The 18,188-nt window shown below is 42.4% G+C and overlaps 1 protein-coding gene across 1 annotated transcript in view; it reads left to right on the forward strand.

Annotated features, from left to right (window-relative positions):
- The window catches only part of ZNF407 (zinc finger protein 407), a 536,938-nt gene that overhangs the window by 11,771 nt on the left and 506,979 nt on the right, over window positions 1-18,188 (forward strand). The window contains exon 2 of the mRNA XM_044293117.1: window positions 13,310-17,170. Coding sequence (XP_044149052.1) covers window positions 13,351-17,170 — 3,820 coding nt within the window. The 5' untranslated portion in view covers window positions 13,310-13,350. The remainder of the gene's footprint in view (window positions 1-13,309; window positions 17,171-18,188) is intronic.

Consider the following 18,188-nt stretch of genomic DNA (forward strand, 5'->3'; position numbering starts at 1 on the left):
ATAGCCATTGTAGAAATGAATATAATGGCCACGGCCACGTGCATGTGCGACCAGCCTCTATGTTCATTTCAGGGCTGCAGGGGGCACGGGGCCTCTGTTCTTGGGATCAGTGGGGATCCCATGCACAGCCGCTATACAGTTTACGGCACTGTTCTTGGTGAGTTGAGGCGCTACTGCCTTCTCAAACAGCTGATCAGCGAGGGTCCCGGGTGTCAGACCCCCACCGATCAAATACTGATGACCTATCCAGAGGAAAATCTCTCGGAAACCCCCTTTAATATGCCATCACTGTCAGATAGGTGCAGGTCACACCTCTGGGACCCACATCTCTAGAACTGGCTCCTCAAAGTGAAGGAGAGCGCACCGCACAGTCATCCTATGGGAGTTCCGAAGATATGTAGAGGTGGTTGTGCATGCGCGGTGTGCTCTCCATTCACCAAAAACATCCAGGCTATTTGTGGGACTCCTATAGCAGAATAATTCTTCACAGTCCCTTTAGGGAACCTCGGGATATAGATACAAAATACTTCCTTAGTCACTGAGACCAAAACAAATCCCTTTAGGGGTCCCTATTAACAGTTAAAATATAATTTTTATTGACAATAGTATGGACTCACAACATAAATTGAAGAAAGAACAAAAAATTTTTATTTTAAAACTCTCAGTTGTAATGAGGTATGAGGTACGGTTGGATAAACCAGGTTGCCTATTTGTTGCAACCTTTTGTTGCTATGTCTTTATTATGTAGCAAAATAATACCTATTTAGTCATATTTAGTCATAGCGTAGAGGCTGCTTATGTACAGCAGACAGGCCTTAAGATGTATTTGGAATTTGTTTTATCACTTATGCTGTGGGCTTGTTTGTATTATTTATTTATTATTTAAGATGCCCTGCAGGGAGCCTTTATTTCAGGCCTCCCTGACATAGTTGTTGTTGAACTCTAAGTATTCCAGTACAAAACCTGTTTGCCTAGTTGGTGACAATGCTTCTACTAAGCGGATAGGCTACAATGTTGCCCCTATTTATGTCATAAGGGTCAATGTAGCCGTATTCCTGCATTCATTCGATTTTTTAGCGTTCCTCTCCCTGCTAAGCAGGATATCTACCACTAGAGGTTGCTTATCACATGTGTCGCTACCTTCCTAGACCTCGCTATGGTTCCCTAACAACTCGGTATCGCTACATTAAATGTCCTCTCAATACAGACTGCCTAAAACAGGATCGCATTCTCTACACCCCTCCCGACATGTTTCGCCGCTGTTGCGGCTTCGTCAGGGGATGCGGGGTATGTACGCGCGCGCTTCTTATGACCTCCCTTTATGCATTCCATATACCCGCCCCTCTAGGTACGTCAAATCTAGGTACGTCCTATACGTCCTATAGCAGTGAATGGAGAGCTCTCCACCACTTCTGGAGACAGGAGTGGTGGATCCCAGAGGGTGGGACCTGCACCTGTTTGATTTCCATGGCATATCCTAGCAATACGCCATCGAAGACTGAGATGGGTCAGTCCGTTACCAGCCCTTTTTGCTTTACACATTTACTTTCCCATTTGACAAAATTTAGCCTGTGTGCCAGAACCATTTGCCCACTCCTGCATTAGGGGTCTGTATGGTAGAATAAATTCTAGGGATTTAACAGCGGAACGTATCCTTAGCTCCTTCTGTAAAGTGGGCCACCTTGATTTGTGCTGCCTGTGTTTTCATGCTAGACATACTACGTAGTGATTTGTATGCGGACAATGTTTAGCTCCACTCATCATTTTCTTCTTATACTTCAGTTGTTCACAATTTATCTCAGTCTATCTCCATCTCTTGGATAAGATCCAACTGCTTACAGCTTAATATTGGAAAATCTGAAATATTTGACTCTAATCTCCATGTTTCATCAATTGTCATGTTTCCAACCTGTTGTTACTGCTGTTACATCTGTCAGTGGTAGCCTTTTGTGTTTCACAAGAGACTGAATATTTTACTTATTTGAGGTGCAATAAAGCCAATAACCAGTAATCTGTGCAAGGTTATGTCTTCTAGTGGAAGCTCCAAATATTTCTGTGATTCCGTAGGAATCAGGATATAGTGAGCACTGTTATGGGAGAAACCAAGGGGAATGAATGTAGTGGTCAGTGGGTGTTTGAACGACTGTGTCAACCAACAGGTCGCTACCTCTTGGAGTAGTCCTGGTGTAGTTGACAGTGGACCCACAGGGATCAGAGAGGGGCATCAGGCAAACCCTTAGTCATTCGTCAGATAGGCGGAGGTCTGTGCATGAAGAGTTTATGTGAATCCATGAAACAAGTCCGAAGTCAGAGCAGGCAACGAAGGGTCAAAATGGTAATCAGGCACAGGTCAGATCAGGCAGCGGAGGGTCAGAGTCGGGAATCGGGAAGAGTTCTATACATGGACAGACAAATGGACCAGAACACCTTTGCAGGGACTTACATGCTAGAAACACCTATTACTCAGATACCAGCCATTGGCAGGAGAAGACGAGGGTGCGCACATGCTGGCCCTGTAAGAGCCAGGGTGAGTGCACACCCCCTACGTGCTGTGGAGGGGCCAGCGACCGTAGCACAAAACCACTGCCTACAGTGGATGAAGGTAGACAGCCTCTCAGGTAGCTATGCCCACTGCTGACTGGCAGAGGAGAGGAAGGGGGTCTGGACCTGTGTCCGTTTAATGAGCACCATGTATACACCATGATCATTGGGACAGGGGCCATGTTACGTCTTGCCCCTGTCCCAATGATCATGTGATCGCTGCGTAACTGCATGAGTTGCTGGGTCATAAAGGGTTTGTCTCATCTTGCCATTACTACAGCGAGATGAGACACAGTCCTGGCCGGGAAACAGCAGAGTGCGCCGGTGCTCTACTGTTTCAGTAGCCGGCAGTGCCGCACATGAGAGCTACTGAAACAGCGTAGCACAGCAAGCTATACTGTTTTCCTAACTCAGAAGCGGCATAACTTGTTGTGCTACACGGGTTCAATAGCTGTCATGCACAGCAATGAGAGCTACTGAAACATCAGAGCGCGGGAGCACACTGCTGTTCCCGGCCGGGAGGTGGTCGGGACTGTATCTCATCTCGCCTTAGTAACAGTGAAATGAGACACCCCTTTAAAAGGCCTACGTTTATTTGTAGTGTTGCTCTGGAGACTTTATTTCTCCTATAAGGGCTCATGCACAGGGCCATGGCCGTATTGTGGCCTGCAAACAGCGGGTCCGCAATACACTGGCACCGACCGTGTACACCTGAATGGGTCCGCAATATGGGAGGTGCAGTGTGGAATGGAGGCATGGATCGGAAGTACTACAGAGTGCTTCCGTGGGTTTTCTGTCCGTGCCTCCACACCACAAAAAAGTAGTGCATGCACTACTTTATTTGTGGTGCCGGCCGTCAGATGCGGATCGCGGACCCCATTTAAGTGAATGGGTCCGTGATCCGCATGCAGCAGCCCCACTGTCAGTGCTTTGTGGACGGTCGTGTGCATGAGCTCTAACTGGGACTAATATGTCAGTCCCAATTATTGGAGAAATCAGCAATAATAAAAATTAAAGTAAAATTTAAAATGCCCCCCAAAGGTCTTGTATGTGCGATGTGCGGCCCCGCACTTCCGGGTCTGCATTTCCATTCCCTCAAAAAATAGAACATGCCCTATTCTTGTCCGCAATTGCGGACAAGAATAGGACATATTCTATTAGTGCCGGCGATGTTCGGTCCGCAAAATGCTGGTGTCCGTGTTTTGTGTATCCGCAAAACACACACAATGTGAAAAGTAAATAAAATAACACCACCACTGGTTTACACCACAGCTACTAGTGCTGCACATGGCAACCGTAGACTATATATCCCCCCTATATAAAAACTACCATAATGGAAAGTGAACATTTTTTGTGCCACAAAAAAATAAAAATTGTTACTAAAGGCTCATGCACACAAAAGTATTTTAGTCTGCATCCAATCAGCACTTTTGCAGGTCAGATGTGGACCCTTCACTTTAGTGGGGCCACAAAAGATGCAGACAGCACACCTGTTAGGCTACATTCACACGTCAGTATTTTCCTATATCCCGATTTTCGGTCCGTTTTTTTGCGGATCCGTTGTTCCTGAAAATGTTTCCGTATGTCATCCGTTTTTTGTGGATCCGCAAAAAACGGAAACATGTATAAATTTCAATAATCAAATAAAGTTGTTTGGATTTCTTTGAAAAAATGTTTTTTTATGTGTTTCCAGGAACGGATTCCGCATAAAACGGATGACATACGGAATGACATCCGAATGTCTTCCGTTTTTTGCCGGATCCATTGACTTTGTATTGTACCAGGATCCGAATTTTGCGGAAAAGAATAGGACATGTTTTATATTTAAACGGACATGCGGAACGGAACAACGGAAACGGACAGCACACATTGTGCTGTGCGATTTTTTCCAGGACCCATTGAAAATGAATGGGTCCAGATCTGGTCCTGATCTGTTCCGCAAAAAACGGAACAGATCAGGAAAGAAAAAACGGACGTGTGAATGGACCCTAAGTCTGTTCCACGACCCCGGAAAAAAAAAAAAAAACATCCTATTATCCATTTTGCAGACAAGGATTAGGACATTTATGAAGAAGTAAAAAAAAAATGGCGGCAATCTCTCAGCCAGTATACATGTTTTGCGGACCGCAAAACAGGCAACGGTCATGTGCTTGAGCAGCACTTGGAAGCAGCACAATCTGACCCCCTGTGGTTGGTTTGGTAGGACTGGGTGTGGGTGCTACATTGAGGACATGGACTGTTAGGCCTCTTGCACACAAACGTTGTGTGGCCATGGCCGTATTGCGGCCTGCAATACATGGGCACCGGCCCGTGTGCACTCTGCAGCACGGATGCGGACCCATTCACGGAGATGCAGAACGGAAGCACGTATCGGAACCCCACGGAAGCACTATGGAGTTGAATAGGTCTCGATCTGTCCCGGCTGCCACACGGACGTTGCCCGTGGATTGGGGACCGCAATTTGCAAATGCATGGAACGGATGCACAACGTTCATGTGCAACAGGCCTTAGGCCTCTTTCACACTACCGTATGGCTATTTCAGTGTTTTGCGGTTTGTTTTTCACGTATACAGAAGATACATAGAACAAATTGGGCTGGGCATAACATTTTCAATAGATGGTTCCGCAAAAAACTGCACAGATACGGAAGACATACGGATGCATTTCCGTATGCATTCCGTTTTTTTTGCGGACCCATTGACTTTAATGGAGCCACGGAACTTGATTTGCGGCCAAATATAGGACATGTTCTATCTTTGCACGGAACGGAGATGCGGAAACGGAATGCATACAGAGTACATTCAGTTTTTTTTGCGGACCCATTGAAATAAATGGTTCTGTATACGGAACACAAAAAATGGCCTGCAAAACGGGAAAAAAAAACCGGTAGTGTTAAAGAGGCCTTTGACTGGTTTCACACGTCGGGAAGCTGTTATGCTTGAGGCTCCAGTGCTGATTACTGGTATATCCCAATACAGGCCTGTAGGTGGCAGCACTGCATTGGAATATATTGATCTTTGTATATTGTAATGGATAAAAAAGTGACTATAATGAACGTCATAAAAAAACAAAACCCATAAAACTGTCTTGGAATTTTTTTTTTCAATTCCACCCCATTTGGATTTTTTCCCCCCAGCTTTCCACTACATCTTATGCAATATTAAATAGTGCCATAGTACAACTTGTTCCACATACGGCTATGTGAACCAAAAAGTTATGGCTGCAGGGAGGAAAAATTATATTGGAAAAATTGAAAATCGCTCTCTTGGTATAGGGTTAAAGGGGGTTTATTCTCAGGATAGATCAGTGTCTGATCAGTGGAGGTCCGACAACACTGGTGCTCCTGTGAGTGCAGTGGTCTTCTCTGTGCTTACCAAGCGCCATACATTGTACATCATGCTCAGCTCCTTAATGCTAGGGCTACACGGCAACATGTGTTGCACTAATGTTGAGTGACGTTTATTGCAATGATAGTCTATGGTGTCGCACTGCGACACAACAGTCACAAAAAATCCATCCACGTTGGATTTTTGTGCGATTGTCGCATTGCGACGCAGTAGACTATTATTACAATAAATGTCTCACAGCACATATCGCAATGTCGTTGTATCTCTTAAAAGGGGTTGTCTCATTACAGAAAATGGGGGCATATCGCTAGGATATGCCCCAGTTGTCTTATAGGTGGGGGTCCCTCCGCCGCACCCTCCATTCATTTTCTATGGAGCCGTGGAAAATAACCAAGCTCATATTTCCGTCAGGGCCATAGAAGTTAATGGGAGCGGTGGCCGGTCATGTGCGGTACGCTCTCATTAGCTTCTATGGGGAGCTGCGCTTGGTGGTGACCGGCTCCGTTCCCGATATAGTTGGAGATATGCCCCCATTGTCTGTGATGAGACAACCCCTTTAAGTTGCGCAACAAATGTAGCTATGTGGCCCTAGCTTTAAAAGTGAATGGGACTGAGCTGTGATACCAAGCAGCGCTGCTGTAAAATATACAGGCTGTGCCTTCTCAAACAGTTGATCAACTGGGGTCCCTGGTGTCGGACCCCCACCGATTAGGTACTGGTGACCTATTCTGAGGCTAGGTCACCAGTATCAAAATCCTGGAAAACCCCTTTAAACATGGGACAACACGCCTGTGTAAATAAGAGCTAACAATTTGTGGTACATGCAGAAATGTTACAGATCAGTTTATTTTTACAGTAATAAATGAGCGAATTTAGCATTTTCCTTGTAATTCTACCAAATACTGAATATAGGTTGTTCCTGACATTGACTCCTCACTGGAACCACCAAAAATATGCCCCGACAAGAGGTGGCCTTGCCATATACTAATGGGATATATGATGATGCAAGAAGATTCTTGGTGTCTGGACATTATTTGACTTGACTGTAATCATTATACGGTAAATATATTTAGGGCTGATACGCATGACTCATTCACTTCAGTGAGACCGCAATTCTGTTCCGTGCCATCCGCAAAATTACAGAACATGTTCTATTAATGTCCGCGTTACAGACAAGGATGGGACTGTTCTATTAGGTTCGGCCGTTCCGCAAAATGCAGAGTTCACACGCCGGAATCCATGTTTTTCAGACCACAAAACAGCTAATGGTCGTGTGCATGAGCCCTTAGGTAGGTTTCAGGATCTACCACTGTAATACTGTTTTATTTTAATGTGGCCACCAGATGTCGCCATAATACCTCTTTTCTTTTCTAAAGCTGCACAGCCCCTGACAATCTTGTGATGTCTTTGGACTCTGCAGTGGCATGCTGCTCTATTTAGCCCAGTAAATCACGGAAACCCAACTGACCCTATTATGGTCAGTGGGGTCCATCAGTCTGTGTTCATGTCCATCATGCAGTGGATCTACAAGTCCCATTATTTACTTTGTTTGGCTCCTGTCATTGAGCAGAACAACAGAACTAAACAAGGCAGATGTGAACAGAGCCTTAGCTGCCAGATGTGTGCACCAGCTGCTCGTATATAAAGTATCTACATCCACTGAAATAATATGCCTTTTGGGCCGAGCTGAATATGCATGCTAATGGGGGACTCGGTGCCATTGCTGTTGGTCGACTGCTATCTAATATGAATGGCAAACCTAAAAATGAGCTAGGGAGATAGATTATTGTTAAAGTTCCATGTTTAACCCCGTCAGGACCGGGCCATTTTTCGCCTTAAGGACCAGGCCAAATTTTCCAAATCTGATATGTCACTTTATGTAGTAAAAACTTCGGAACGCTTTTACTTATCCTTGTACTTCATGATAGTGGTAAATTTGAGTCTCTATATTTCACCATTATTTTATAAAAAAAATCCAAAATTTTTATAAATTTGCAATTGTCAAGATTTTAAGTTCTCTGCTTGTAAGACAGTAATACCTCATAAAATAGTTATTACTTTACACTTCCCATATGTCTACTTTATGTTGGCATCATTTTTTAAATGTCATTATTATAAAATAAAATAAAAATCTGGGGATGTTAGATGGATTAGAATTTTGGATGCAATTTTTAACATTTATTTAAATATTTCCAAAACCTACTTTTTAAAGGACCAATTCAGTTATGAAGTCACTTTGTGGGGCTTACATAATAAAAACCATCCATAAATGACCCCATTTTAGAAACTGCACCCCTCAAGTTATTGAAATATGATTTTACAAACTCTGTTAACCCTTTAGGTTTCATTGAAAGGAAAATAGAGGAAAAATGTGACTTATTTTTGCAGATTTTCCATTTCAGTCCATTTTTTCTTGTAAGGCAGCAAGGGTTAACAGCAAAACAAAACTCAATGTTTGTTACCCTGATTCGACAGTTTAAAGAAACACCCCATATGTGGTCGTAAAAACTGCTGTATGGGCACACTACAGGGCACAGAATGGAAAGAGAAACCTTTGGATTTTGGAGGGCATATTTCACTGGGATAATTTTAAGTTGCCATTTGAAGCCCCACTGATACACCACTAAAGTAGAAACTCACATAAAGTCACCCCTTTTTGGAAACCACGGGATAAGGTGACAGTTTTATTGGTACTATTTTGGGATGTATATGATTTTTGATCGCTCAATATTATGCTTTTTGTGAAGCAAGGTAACAAACAAATTGGCTGTTCTGGCACCTTTTTATTTGTTATTACAGCGTTTACCTGGTAGCATAGATCATGTTTTATTTTTAAAGAGCAGGTTGTTACAGACGTGAGAATACCAAATATGTCCTTTTTATTTTCTTTCAGTTTTACATAATAAAGCATTTTTGAGAACAATAATAATGTTTTTGTGTCTCCATTTTCTGAAAGCCATATTTTTTTTTATTTTGTATTCTCTGCCGATCATCTTGTGTAGGGGCTCTTTTTTTGCGGGAAGAAATTATGTTTTTATTGGTACCCTTTTTGGGTACATAAGATTTTTTTTTGATCATTCAATACTACACTTTTTGTGGGCAAGGTAACCAAATAATTGCTGTTTTGGCACAGTTTTTATTTTAAATTTTTACGGCGATATCTAATATGTCTTTTTTTTTTTTTTTTCAGTTTTATACAATAAACATTAAAAAAAATCATGTTTTTGTGTCTTCATTTTCTGAAAGCCATATTTACATTTTTTTTTTCTATACCGATCGTCTTGTGTAGGGGCTTGTTTTTTTGCAGGAAGACGATGTTTTTATTAGTACCATTTTTAGATGCATAAGGTTTTTTGCATCGTTTTAATATTGCACTTTTATGGGGCAAGGTGATCAAAAAATGGTTGTTATGACAGCGTTTTTATTTTATTTTTCTTATGGCGTTCACATGAGGTTGTAGGTCATGTAATATTTTCATAGAGCTGCTTGTTGAAGGGAAAGGGGCACCTTTTTTTTTTTTTTACATTCTTACTGTAAACTCTTTTTTTTTAATTTTTTTTTACTTTTTTTAATTCCACAGTACTGGGACTTCAACATTCCTAGGTCTGTTCCCGATTTAATGTAGTACAATACATGCTGTATTGTACTACATTGAAACTGTCAGTTTCACACTGACAGTGTGCCTGTGAGACTTTGCAAGGCCTGGGGCTGCCATGGCAGCCATCAGCCCCCTGTCACCACAGCCTGGGGGCCGATGGAGAGACAGATGGAGCCCCCTCTACGATCTTCATTTGCAGCGGTCAGCGTTGATTGCGGCAGATAAAGGGTTAATCCACTGGCATCAGCGTTTACAATCATGCCTGCACATAAAGCAAAGGCCCGGCTGTCAGTGACAGGCCAGGCCCCTGTATTGATTGTGCGCACACAGCTCCTGTGCCAGCTCGATTATCATGACTACTTCAATTTGTGCAAAGTCACTTCCCACGATGACATACTAGTACGTCAAATGTCGCCAAGGGGTTTCTGAGACTTTACAACTGATGACCTATCTTCAGGATAGGTAATCAGTATGTTATCGGTAGGGGTCCGACACTGTTTTTTTAAATCTGGATAGATCATCAGTATCTGATTAGTGGGGGTCCGACACCCGGGACCCCTGCTGATCAGCTTTTTGAGTAGACATTGGTGCTTGCAGTAGCGCTGTGGCCTTCTCGCAGCTACACCAAGGCCAATTCAATGAAACGTTCATCAATCACATGGCCTAGGCTCAGCTCCATTGAAGTGAATGGGACTGAGCTGCGATACCTAGCACAGCCGCTCTACAGTGCACAGGGCTGTGCTTGGCGAGCAGGGAGAAGGCTGTGCACAGGAGGCACTTTTCCAAACTGCTGATCAGCAGGTGGTCCTGGGTGTCGGACCCCCACTGATCAGATACTGTTGACCTATCCAGAGGAAAACCTTTTTAACACTGCAGGTACAGCCACGCTGGGCGGCCTAAAGTAAAAACCACAAGGGGTGAACAACCCCTTTAATAATAGGCACCACTTCTTGGTCTGTATAGATCACCTGTCAACTGTTTTCTGATAACATGGGATCCACGATTCCCATAAGGTGGTCAGCTTATTTCCTCTTTACTTGTGCAGTTGCCTCTGCACAGGCCACACCATGCCTAAAACATTCTCCCGTAGAAGCCAACAATTTCCTTCCAGTCTATTCTGCCTAGAGTTGTTGTGATACTTTTTTATGGTATCGAAATCGAATAAAAAAATTTAGTATTGTGATACTCGATACCATTCGATACCACGCGAAAAAAATAAACCAAAAAAGCCATGTGTATTCCGCATTTTTAAAAAAATTGTGAATCGAGCAGTTCACTGCATAGATTTTTAAAAATATTTTAATAGTTTGGACTTTTTGGACGTGGCGATATGTAATATGTTAACTTATTTATTGTTTATATATTTTATATGTAAAATTGGGAAAGGGGGTGATTTATACTTAATATTTTGGTGTTTTGTTTTTTTTTTTACTTTTTATTTAATAACTATTTCCCCCCTTAGGGGCTAGAACCTGGGATTTTTTCATCCCTTGTCCTATTCTGAGATCTATCAGGGTGATTAGGACTTTACACTGTCCGTGCTGCCCTGTGCATAGTGCACACAGCAGCAGGAAGCCGATCATGGCAGCCAGGGCTTCAGTAGTGTCCTGGCTGCCATGATAACTGATCGGAGCCCCAGGATAACACTGCTGGGGCTCAGGATAACACTGCTGGGGCTCCGATTAGAAGCAGCCACTGCACCACCAATGAGAGGAGGTGAGGGGACTCTGTGGCCACTGCCACCAATGATTTTAATACTGGGGGGGGGGGGGTTGAGGCTGGGGGAGGGGCAGGCGCACTGCGACACCAATGATAATTAACCTTTAATACAGGAGACGGGTGCTGGCAGCAGATCAGCGTCAGTTAACCCCTCTGGTGCCGCACCTGGGGGGTTAACTGCCGCTGATCGCAGCTCCGTCTCGGTGGCAGGGTGCCGGCTATGCCATTCTGTTGCCGGCACCGCCTCCTGTATTGAAAGTTAAAGACGACCTTTCATTGCTCCGGACATCAGCTTCTCTCCCTGGCTGTAGCACTGTCCAATCGCAGCGCAGAACGTCACAGCCAGGGAGAAGCAACACCCAGGAGAGAAGCTGATGTCTGCTCCCCATCGCTCCAATAGTAGTTATTAGCATACGGAGCAGGAGACTGTAATAGGGGCACAGCGGGCGAACGGAGCGGCGCCCATGAATAATAGTAAGTGCAGGGAGATCCCTGGGCGCCGCTCCATGTAGCCTGCTACTTAACTAAGTCCGGAGCCTTGAAAGGTCGCCCTATCATTGGTGGCACAGTGCGCCCGCCCCTCTCTCTTCTGATTGGTGGCTGCAGCACAGGGGGGAGGGAGAGACTGCTTCCCTGTACTGCTGAGGGAACATGAGCACGCTCATAGCAGCGTGCTCATGTTCTGTGATACTAGACTGCGCAACAGCGCATCCCAGTATCGAAAAAATGGAAATCGATACCGGGACAAAAGTATCGATTGAAACAACCCTAATTCTGTCTATGGGCCTTGGTGGCTGCTGTAAAGCATATTTCTAAATGTTGTTAGCAACAATTCAAGCAAGATGGCTGCCCTCATAATCCTGTTCAGGTAATAGAATAAATATTCTAAAATCAGAAAATAAAAACAGATTACAAAAAAGATGTGTGTTATTTTCTGGTTTTAACTGGCAGAAAAAAATTATAGGTGACACGTTCCCTTTGATGAAAATCTAATAAAGTGGGATTGTAAGAAAAACATTTTAGGGTACTTTTACACTAGCGGCACGGACCTCTGGCAGGCTGCTCCGGTGGGTGAACAGCTTGTCGGATCCGTCCTGCCGCTAGTGAACGCGTGCCCCCGGACTACATGTCGTACTTTTATTCCTGCAGCCTCTCTGCATGCTCTGCCGTCTGAACTCCGCCCCGCCCCCATTATAGTTAATGGGGCTGGAGGGTAAGTCTGGGGGCACGCGTTCACTAGCGGCAGGACGGATCCGAAAGGCTGTTCACCCACCGGAGCAGCCTGCCAGAGGTCCGTGCCGCTAGTGTGAAACTAGCCTTAAAGGGTTAGTCCCAGGCTATGAGCTGTGCGCTACAATTGGCCAGCGCTGCAGCAAGGGACAACCATAATGCAAAAACTCCACCAAGTACAAAAGAAGGAGCTGCAGACATCGGAGCCTATACCAGGCGTACGGAGCGGCGCCCAGACATACTAGTAAGTGCAGGGGGACCCCTGGGCGCCGCTCTGCCCACTGATATTTTTAGTTTTCAAACTAGTGAAAGGTCCTCTTTAACTGTTTCCCACTACTGTGGTCCTGCGCCATGTCTCCCGTTCATCCCTTTTCTGATCCCTGGCTTGTTTTCTTCTGTCCGGGCCATGGACATGGTCATGTGTGCTGCTGCCGCCAATGACTGAATGACTTTAGCAGTGATGTGTCCCCAATATTCAAGTCAACGCTAAAGACAGATGTTGCTGCAGCAGTGCAGGTGACCATGTCCATGCTTCAGACTGAAAAAAAACAAGCTGGGGACCTGAAAATGGACCATAGGAGGCCAGCGTGCAGGACCAGAGTGGCTGGGAACTCTGGTTAAATATTCCCAGAAAACTCTTAAAAGTTCCACAGACACATAGTTTGTCAGACTTTTGACAATTTAGTTATCTTCTTGTCATCTCTTGACATCTCTGTTCCACAAAAAATTTATTCTCAGACATCTAGATGTGTATAAAACATCATGCTAGAAAATCAATTCAGATATTGCTTATCAAATGTGCTGTGTTTTTGTATTGCAAGTTGCAACTTTATTTTTACAACTTCTATATTTTTATTTATTTTATTTTTACTAGGGAAAGCTTCACATCAATGAACATTTTACGATTTACTAAATATGGAAAATGAAAAGATTCAAGAAAGCCAGCCTGTAGCAGAAAATGTGTCCATTGTGGAAGAGATAGATAAAAATAACATAACTGGAGATGGTGATTTGAATCCTAATCTTAGAGATTCTGGATCTGCAAACAATAAAAGGCCATATTCACAGCCATGTTCCCCAGTGAGCAATGTCAAAGATGACTCTGAAAATCTAAGTCTGCCAAAAAGAGCAAAGTTAGAAACAGAATTGGCCATAAGCGAAAAGGAACTCAATAAACTGGATTCCCTCAATAGTCAACATTGCTTAGATGCCAATCAAGTGAAAACTACTGGGATAGCACAAAGTGATCTCTGTCATAATGAAACACAGTCTATAGGTGGCTCCACAACACTAACCAATGAAGAAGGACTTGATAGTTCCACAACGATGAATGGTAGTGAAAAACTCGGAGATTATTGTGTTGAGAATAGTACAGATAAGCCTTCTGAAGTTGCTGATGCAAACACTCCACCTAGTTCTGCAGTTCCTTTGGAAACACACTTTCAATGTTCATATGAAAAATTCTTACAATCTCATGCTATTAGTGACCCTAAAAGTAAAGAATCTATTCAAGAAAATAAATTGTTCCAGAAAAAGTGTGTTAAAAAAAGGAAGATTAATGTATGTAAACGTGGAATCAAAAAGTCAAACCCTGCACTTAAGACATTAGAAACACAAACTAAATTGAGTCAAGATAATGAACTTCCACCAAACAAGAATAACACAAGCAGCTTACAAACAGAAGTAACACCCTCACATAGTGAACAGAATCTAGTGCATTGTGCATCCTCATTAGATAGTTCTCAACATGATCCAGAAGGCTCATCTTGCGTAGGGGAGTCAGAAAGAAAAGGCAATGCAAGAAATCTGTCAAACACCATTAGTAAGATAATAGCCAAACGAAAGAATGATCGAAAAAAACACAAGAGAAGATGCTTGTTTAGAAGGAAGCATAGTTTTGGACAGTTAAAAAAACACATACAAGTACTTAGTAATAAAAGTAAACATGAAGAGTCAGTTGTGCGTCTAAAAGGAAACGTAAATCCTCCTATTAAAACATTCCTTGAAAAAACAGCGGTGGGATCATACTTGACAATTGAAAGCGTTCCTCATCTGGATGTTATATATGATGTTGAATGTGAAGGAACTTTACATCCTGCTTCATTCAAATTAATACATACTACACAGGTTGCAGAACAATATGCTTGCGTATACTGCAAGGCCGTGGCTGGTACCAAAGAAGACTTAACCCTTCATTTCTGGAAAAGACATGCTACTCAAATGCAGTTTTACTGTCAACCATGTGGGTTCTCATGTGTCACCAGAGAGGAGTTAGAAAAGCACTGCCAGAATGACAATCACAAGAAAGGTGGTGTTTTGTTAGATTGTTACCTCTGTGGTCTAGACACTGTCAATGAGTCAATCTTTGAAACTCACATGAAAGCCAAGCACAAGATGTGTTTTTATTGCAGTATTTGCAAGGTTTACTTTAAATCAAATGATGACAAGTTACACCATGAAACAACAGAGGCGCACATTTTGGCACAGGAGAAAACATGTGATCCTTCTGCCAAGAACATGGAGGTGAAAATGGATCTTGCTAAAGAATGTCTGCGAGAAGGTGAGAGTAGTTCAGCTATTCAGACAGTTGAAGTACCAGTAGAGAATTGCATAGAAAAAGAAGTAAGAAAACCTCAGTTTCAATGCAAAAAGTGCTTCTATAAAACCAGATCATCTACAGTGTTGACAAGGCATATCAAACTTCGACATACTCATGATTATCACTTTTTATGTAAGGCTTGCAACATATACACAATGTATAAAGAAGGAATGGAAAGACACATTAAAAGGAGCAAACATATTGAAAACGCAAAGAAAAACAACATTGGTTTACTTTTTGGTGAGTGCATTGAATGGGTTTCATTTGCCGGGCCTACTGTTATGCACAAAGATAGGCCTCAAAATGAAGATTGTGAAGAAGCACAGTCACCTACTGGATTAATTACACCTTCCACTGAAGCATTGTTTTGTTCTAAACATGCCCCTAGTCAAACCAATCCAATGCATGTAAACACACCTAAAAGAGGACGACCAAAGGGAAATATTTCAATTTCTTGTCCTCATTGTGGACTTACAGCATCCAGTGTTACAAACCTTAAGGTGCATATTAGGAGGAAGCATACACATCAGTACAACTATAAATGCAAGGTGTGTAATTATGACACTGTAACTAAAGGAGACATGGAACGACACTGTATAACCAAAAAGCACAAGAATCGTGTAGAGGAACAGAAACTCAACCAACAGAAAACTGAAATCGTGGTAACCACAGATGGGACAAAGTTTGAAGCTTCTGTTAAGAAAAAAGGAAACCATTTAGCTGCTAATAATGAAAGTGTTTATGATGGTACAACTTCAAAACTTTTGCCCAGTTCCCCAAAGGCACAGCCAGTCCCTACTGATAATTCAGTTAGTATCCAAGCAAAAACTTCTACACATGAAGATCCAGAGAAAGTTGGAGATGTGCAAAATCTATGTACTAATAGTGGAATTAGAAAATGCATTCATTGTGAATTTGTTGGGGACTCTGTTTCTTTAGAGATGCACATGAAAAAGAACCATGCAAAGGCATTTGAGTATTACTGTAAAGCGTGTAATTTCTATGCTCCAACACACAAGGATATGAGCACACATGCATCCTCTGAGACCCATAAAGTCAATCGTCAGTCACCATCTACTTTGCCTTCTTCACTTGTGGAAAAAGAGGAGAGTGATGTACAAGAATTGCCAGACAATGTTTCTGGTGAAAATATTGTAGAATTTGATCAGAACCTACAATCAAGTAATGAGAGTACAGATCAATGCCTGGTTTTACAAGTAAAGACCAATACTAGCATTGATACTTCTCAAGCTGAAGGTGATTTTGAACCCCAAAAAGATTGTGAAAGCACAAAAGAAAACACTGAATTTCTAGAAAAAGGTGAAATGTGGGAACAAACCAATCCAATTGCGTGTAGTGAACGGGGCAGCCCGGTCCCTGAAGTTACTGCTCAAATATGTTTGAACCATGAAAACTCTGAAGAGAAAGGTACATTTACCAGTGATGAAGCTTTGAAGGTTTCAGATAGTGAAGTAGTGACTCAAGTTTTATCAGAACCTACTACCATTGTTAGCACAAGTAATGTTCACAACGAACACACATTTGATTCTTCAATTGTAAAGCTAAAAATTGTTTGCAACGAATCTTCAGATATAACCTCTACACCTAGGATTAGTAATAAAGTACAAGACCCACAAGTGGCAAAAAAGAAGAAAGCCAATGGAAATGCTCAAGGAGATGCAAACCGAATACGATGCAATGATTGTGGCTTCCTAGCTGATGGCCTTAGTGGGCTAAATGTTCATATTTCCATGAAGCATCCAGTGAAAGAAAAACATTTCCACTGTTTGCTGTGTGGTAAATCCTTTTTTACAGAAAGTAATCTACATCAACATTTGGCCAGCATTGGTCACAATAAAAATGAGTTGGCCAGTTTTGAAGAATGGCCAGAAGGTGGTGGAACATTTAAATGTGTGAAATGCACAGAACCATTTGATTCTGAACAGAGTTTATTCATACACATTAAAGAACAGCATGAAGAATTGCTCAGAGAGGTTAACAAATACATCGAGGAGGACACGGAGCAGATTAATAAGGAAAGAGAAGAAAATCAGGGGAATGTGTGCAAGTACTGTGGCAAGATATGTAAAAGCAGTAATTCCATGGCATTCCTTGCCCATATCCGAACTCATACAGGTAAGTCAACCAATCAGTACATAATTGCCTAACATTTCTAACACCTATATCAAAATGCCAATGTATGTAAATATGCTAAATCATCTGGTTGGTGGGCCACTTTCTGGTTACTGTTGACCAATGTGTTTGTAAGATGACTATATGGCACTTACTAATATAGTCTTTGTTCAAATTCTGCACCATTGTCTATATTTCAAAGTCTTTTATGCTGTCCACACAGAAGTCCTGTCTATAAGATGGCCACTGATTGAGGGTCATGTGACCAGGCAAATCGCCTCCATGTGATGTCTTCTCCATTCAGGCACACTGCCTCTTAACTAAACTTCCAACAGTGCAAGTGCAGATGGCAGGTGCAGTGTATTTAAATGGAGGACACATCACATGGAGGTGATTTATTTTTAACGGAACACAGGACCCTCGTGATCAGTGGGAGCCTCAGTGCTCTTACCTCCGCCGATCTAAGAGTTGTCCCCATCCAGTGGATAGGGTATAATTTGTTGTTACTGGAATACCCCTGTAAACACATTGGAGCTGTCTATCTGTAGCTTCTTAACACAACATACAGTCCCTTAAAAAATATTCATACCCCTTGAACTTTTTTTTATGTTACACCTGCCAACTTAAATGTATTTTATTGGGAGTTTATTTGATAGACCAACACAAAGTAGCAAGTATGTGTGATGTGAAAAGAACATGATACATGGTTTTCAAAAAAATTTATAAATAAAAATCTGAAAAGTGTGGCATGCATTTGTATTCAGCCTCCTGTACTTTGATATCCCAAAATAAAATCCAGTGTGACCAATTGCCTTCAGAAGTCACCTAATTAATAAATAGGTCCACCTGCATGTAATATATTCTCACTATAACTACAGCTGTTCTGTGAAGGACTCATCGGTTTATTAGAGAATATTAGTGATCAAACGGCATCATGAAAACCAGGGAACACAGCAGACAGGACAGGGATAAAGTTGTGGAGAAGTGTAAAGCAGGGTTAGGTTATGAAAAAATATCCCAA

This window comes from Bufo gargarizans, chromosome 5 (assembly GCF_014858855.1).
Source record: "Bufo gargarizans isolate SCDJY-AF-19 chromosome 5, ASM1485885v1, whole genome shotgun sequence".
NCBI classification, from domain to species: Eukaryota; Metazoa; Chordata; class Amphibia; order Anura; family Bufonidae; genus Bufo; species Bufo gargarizans.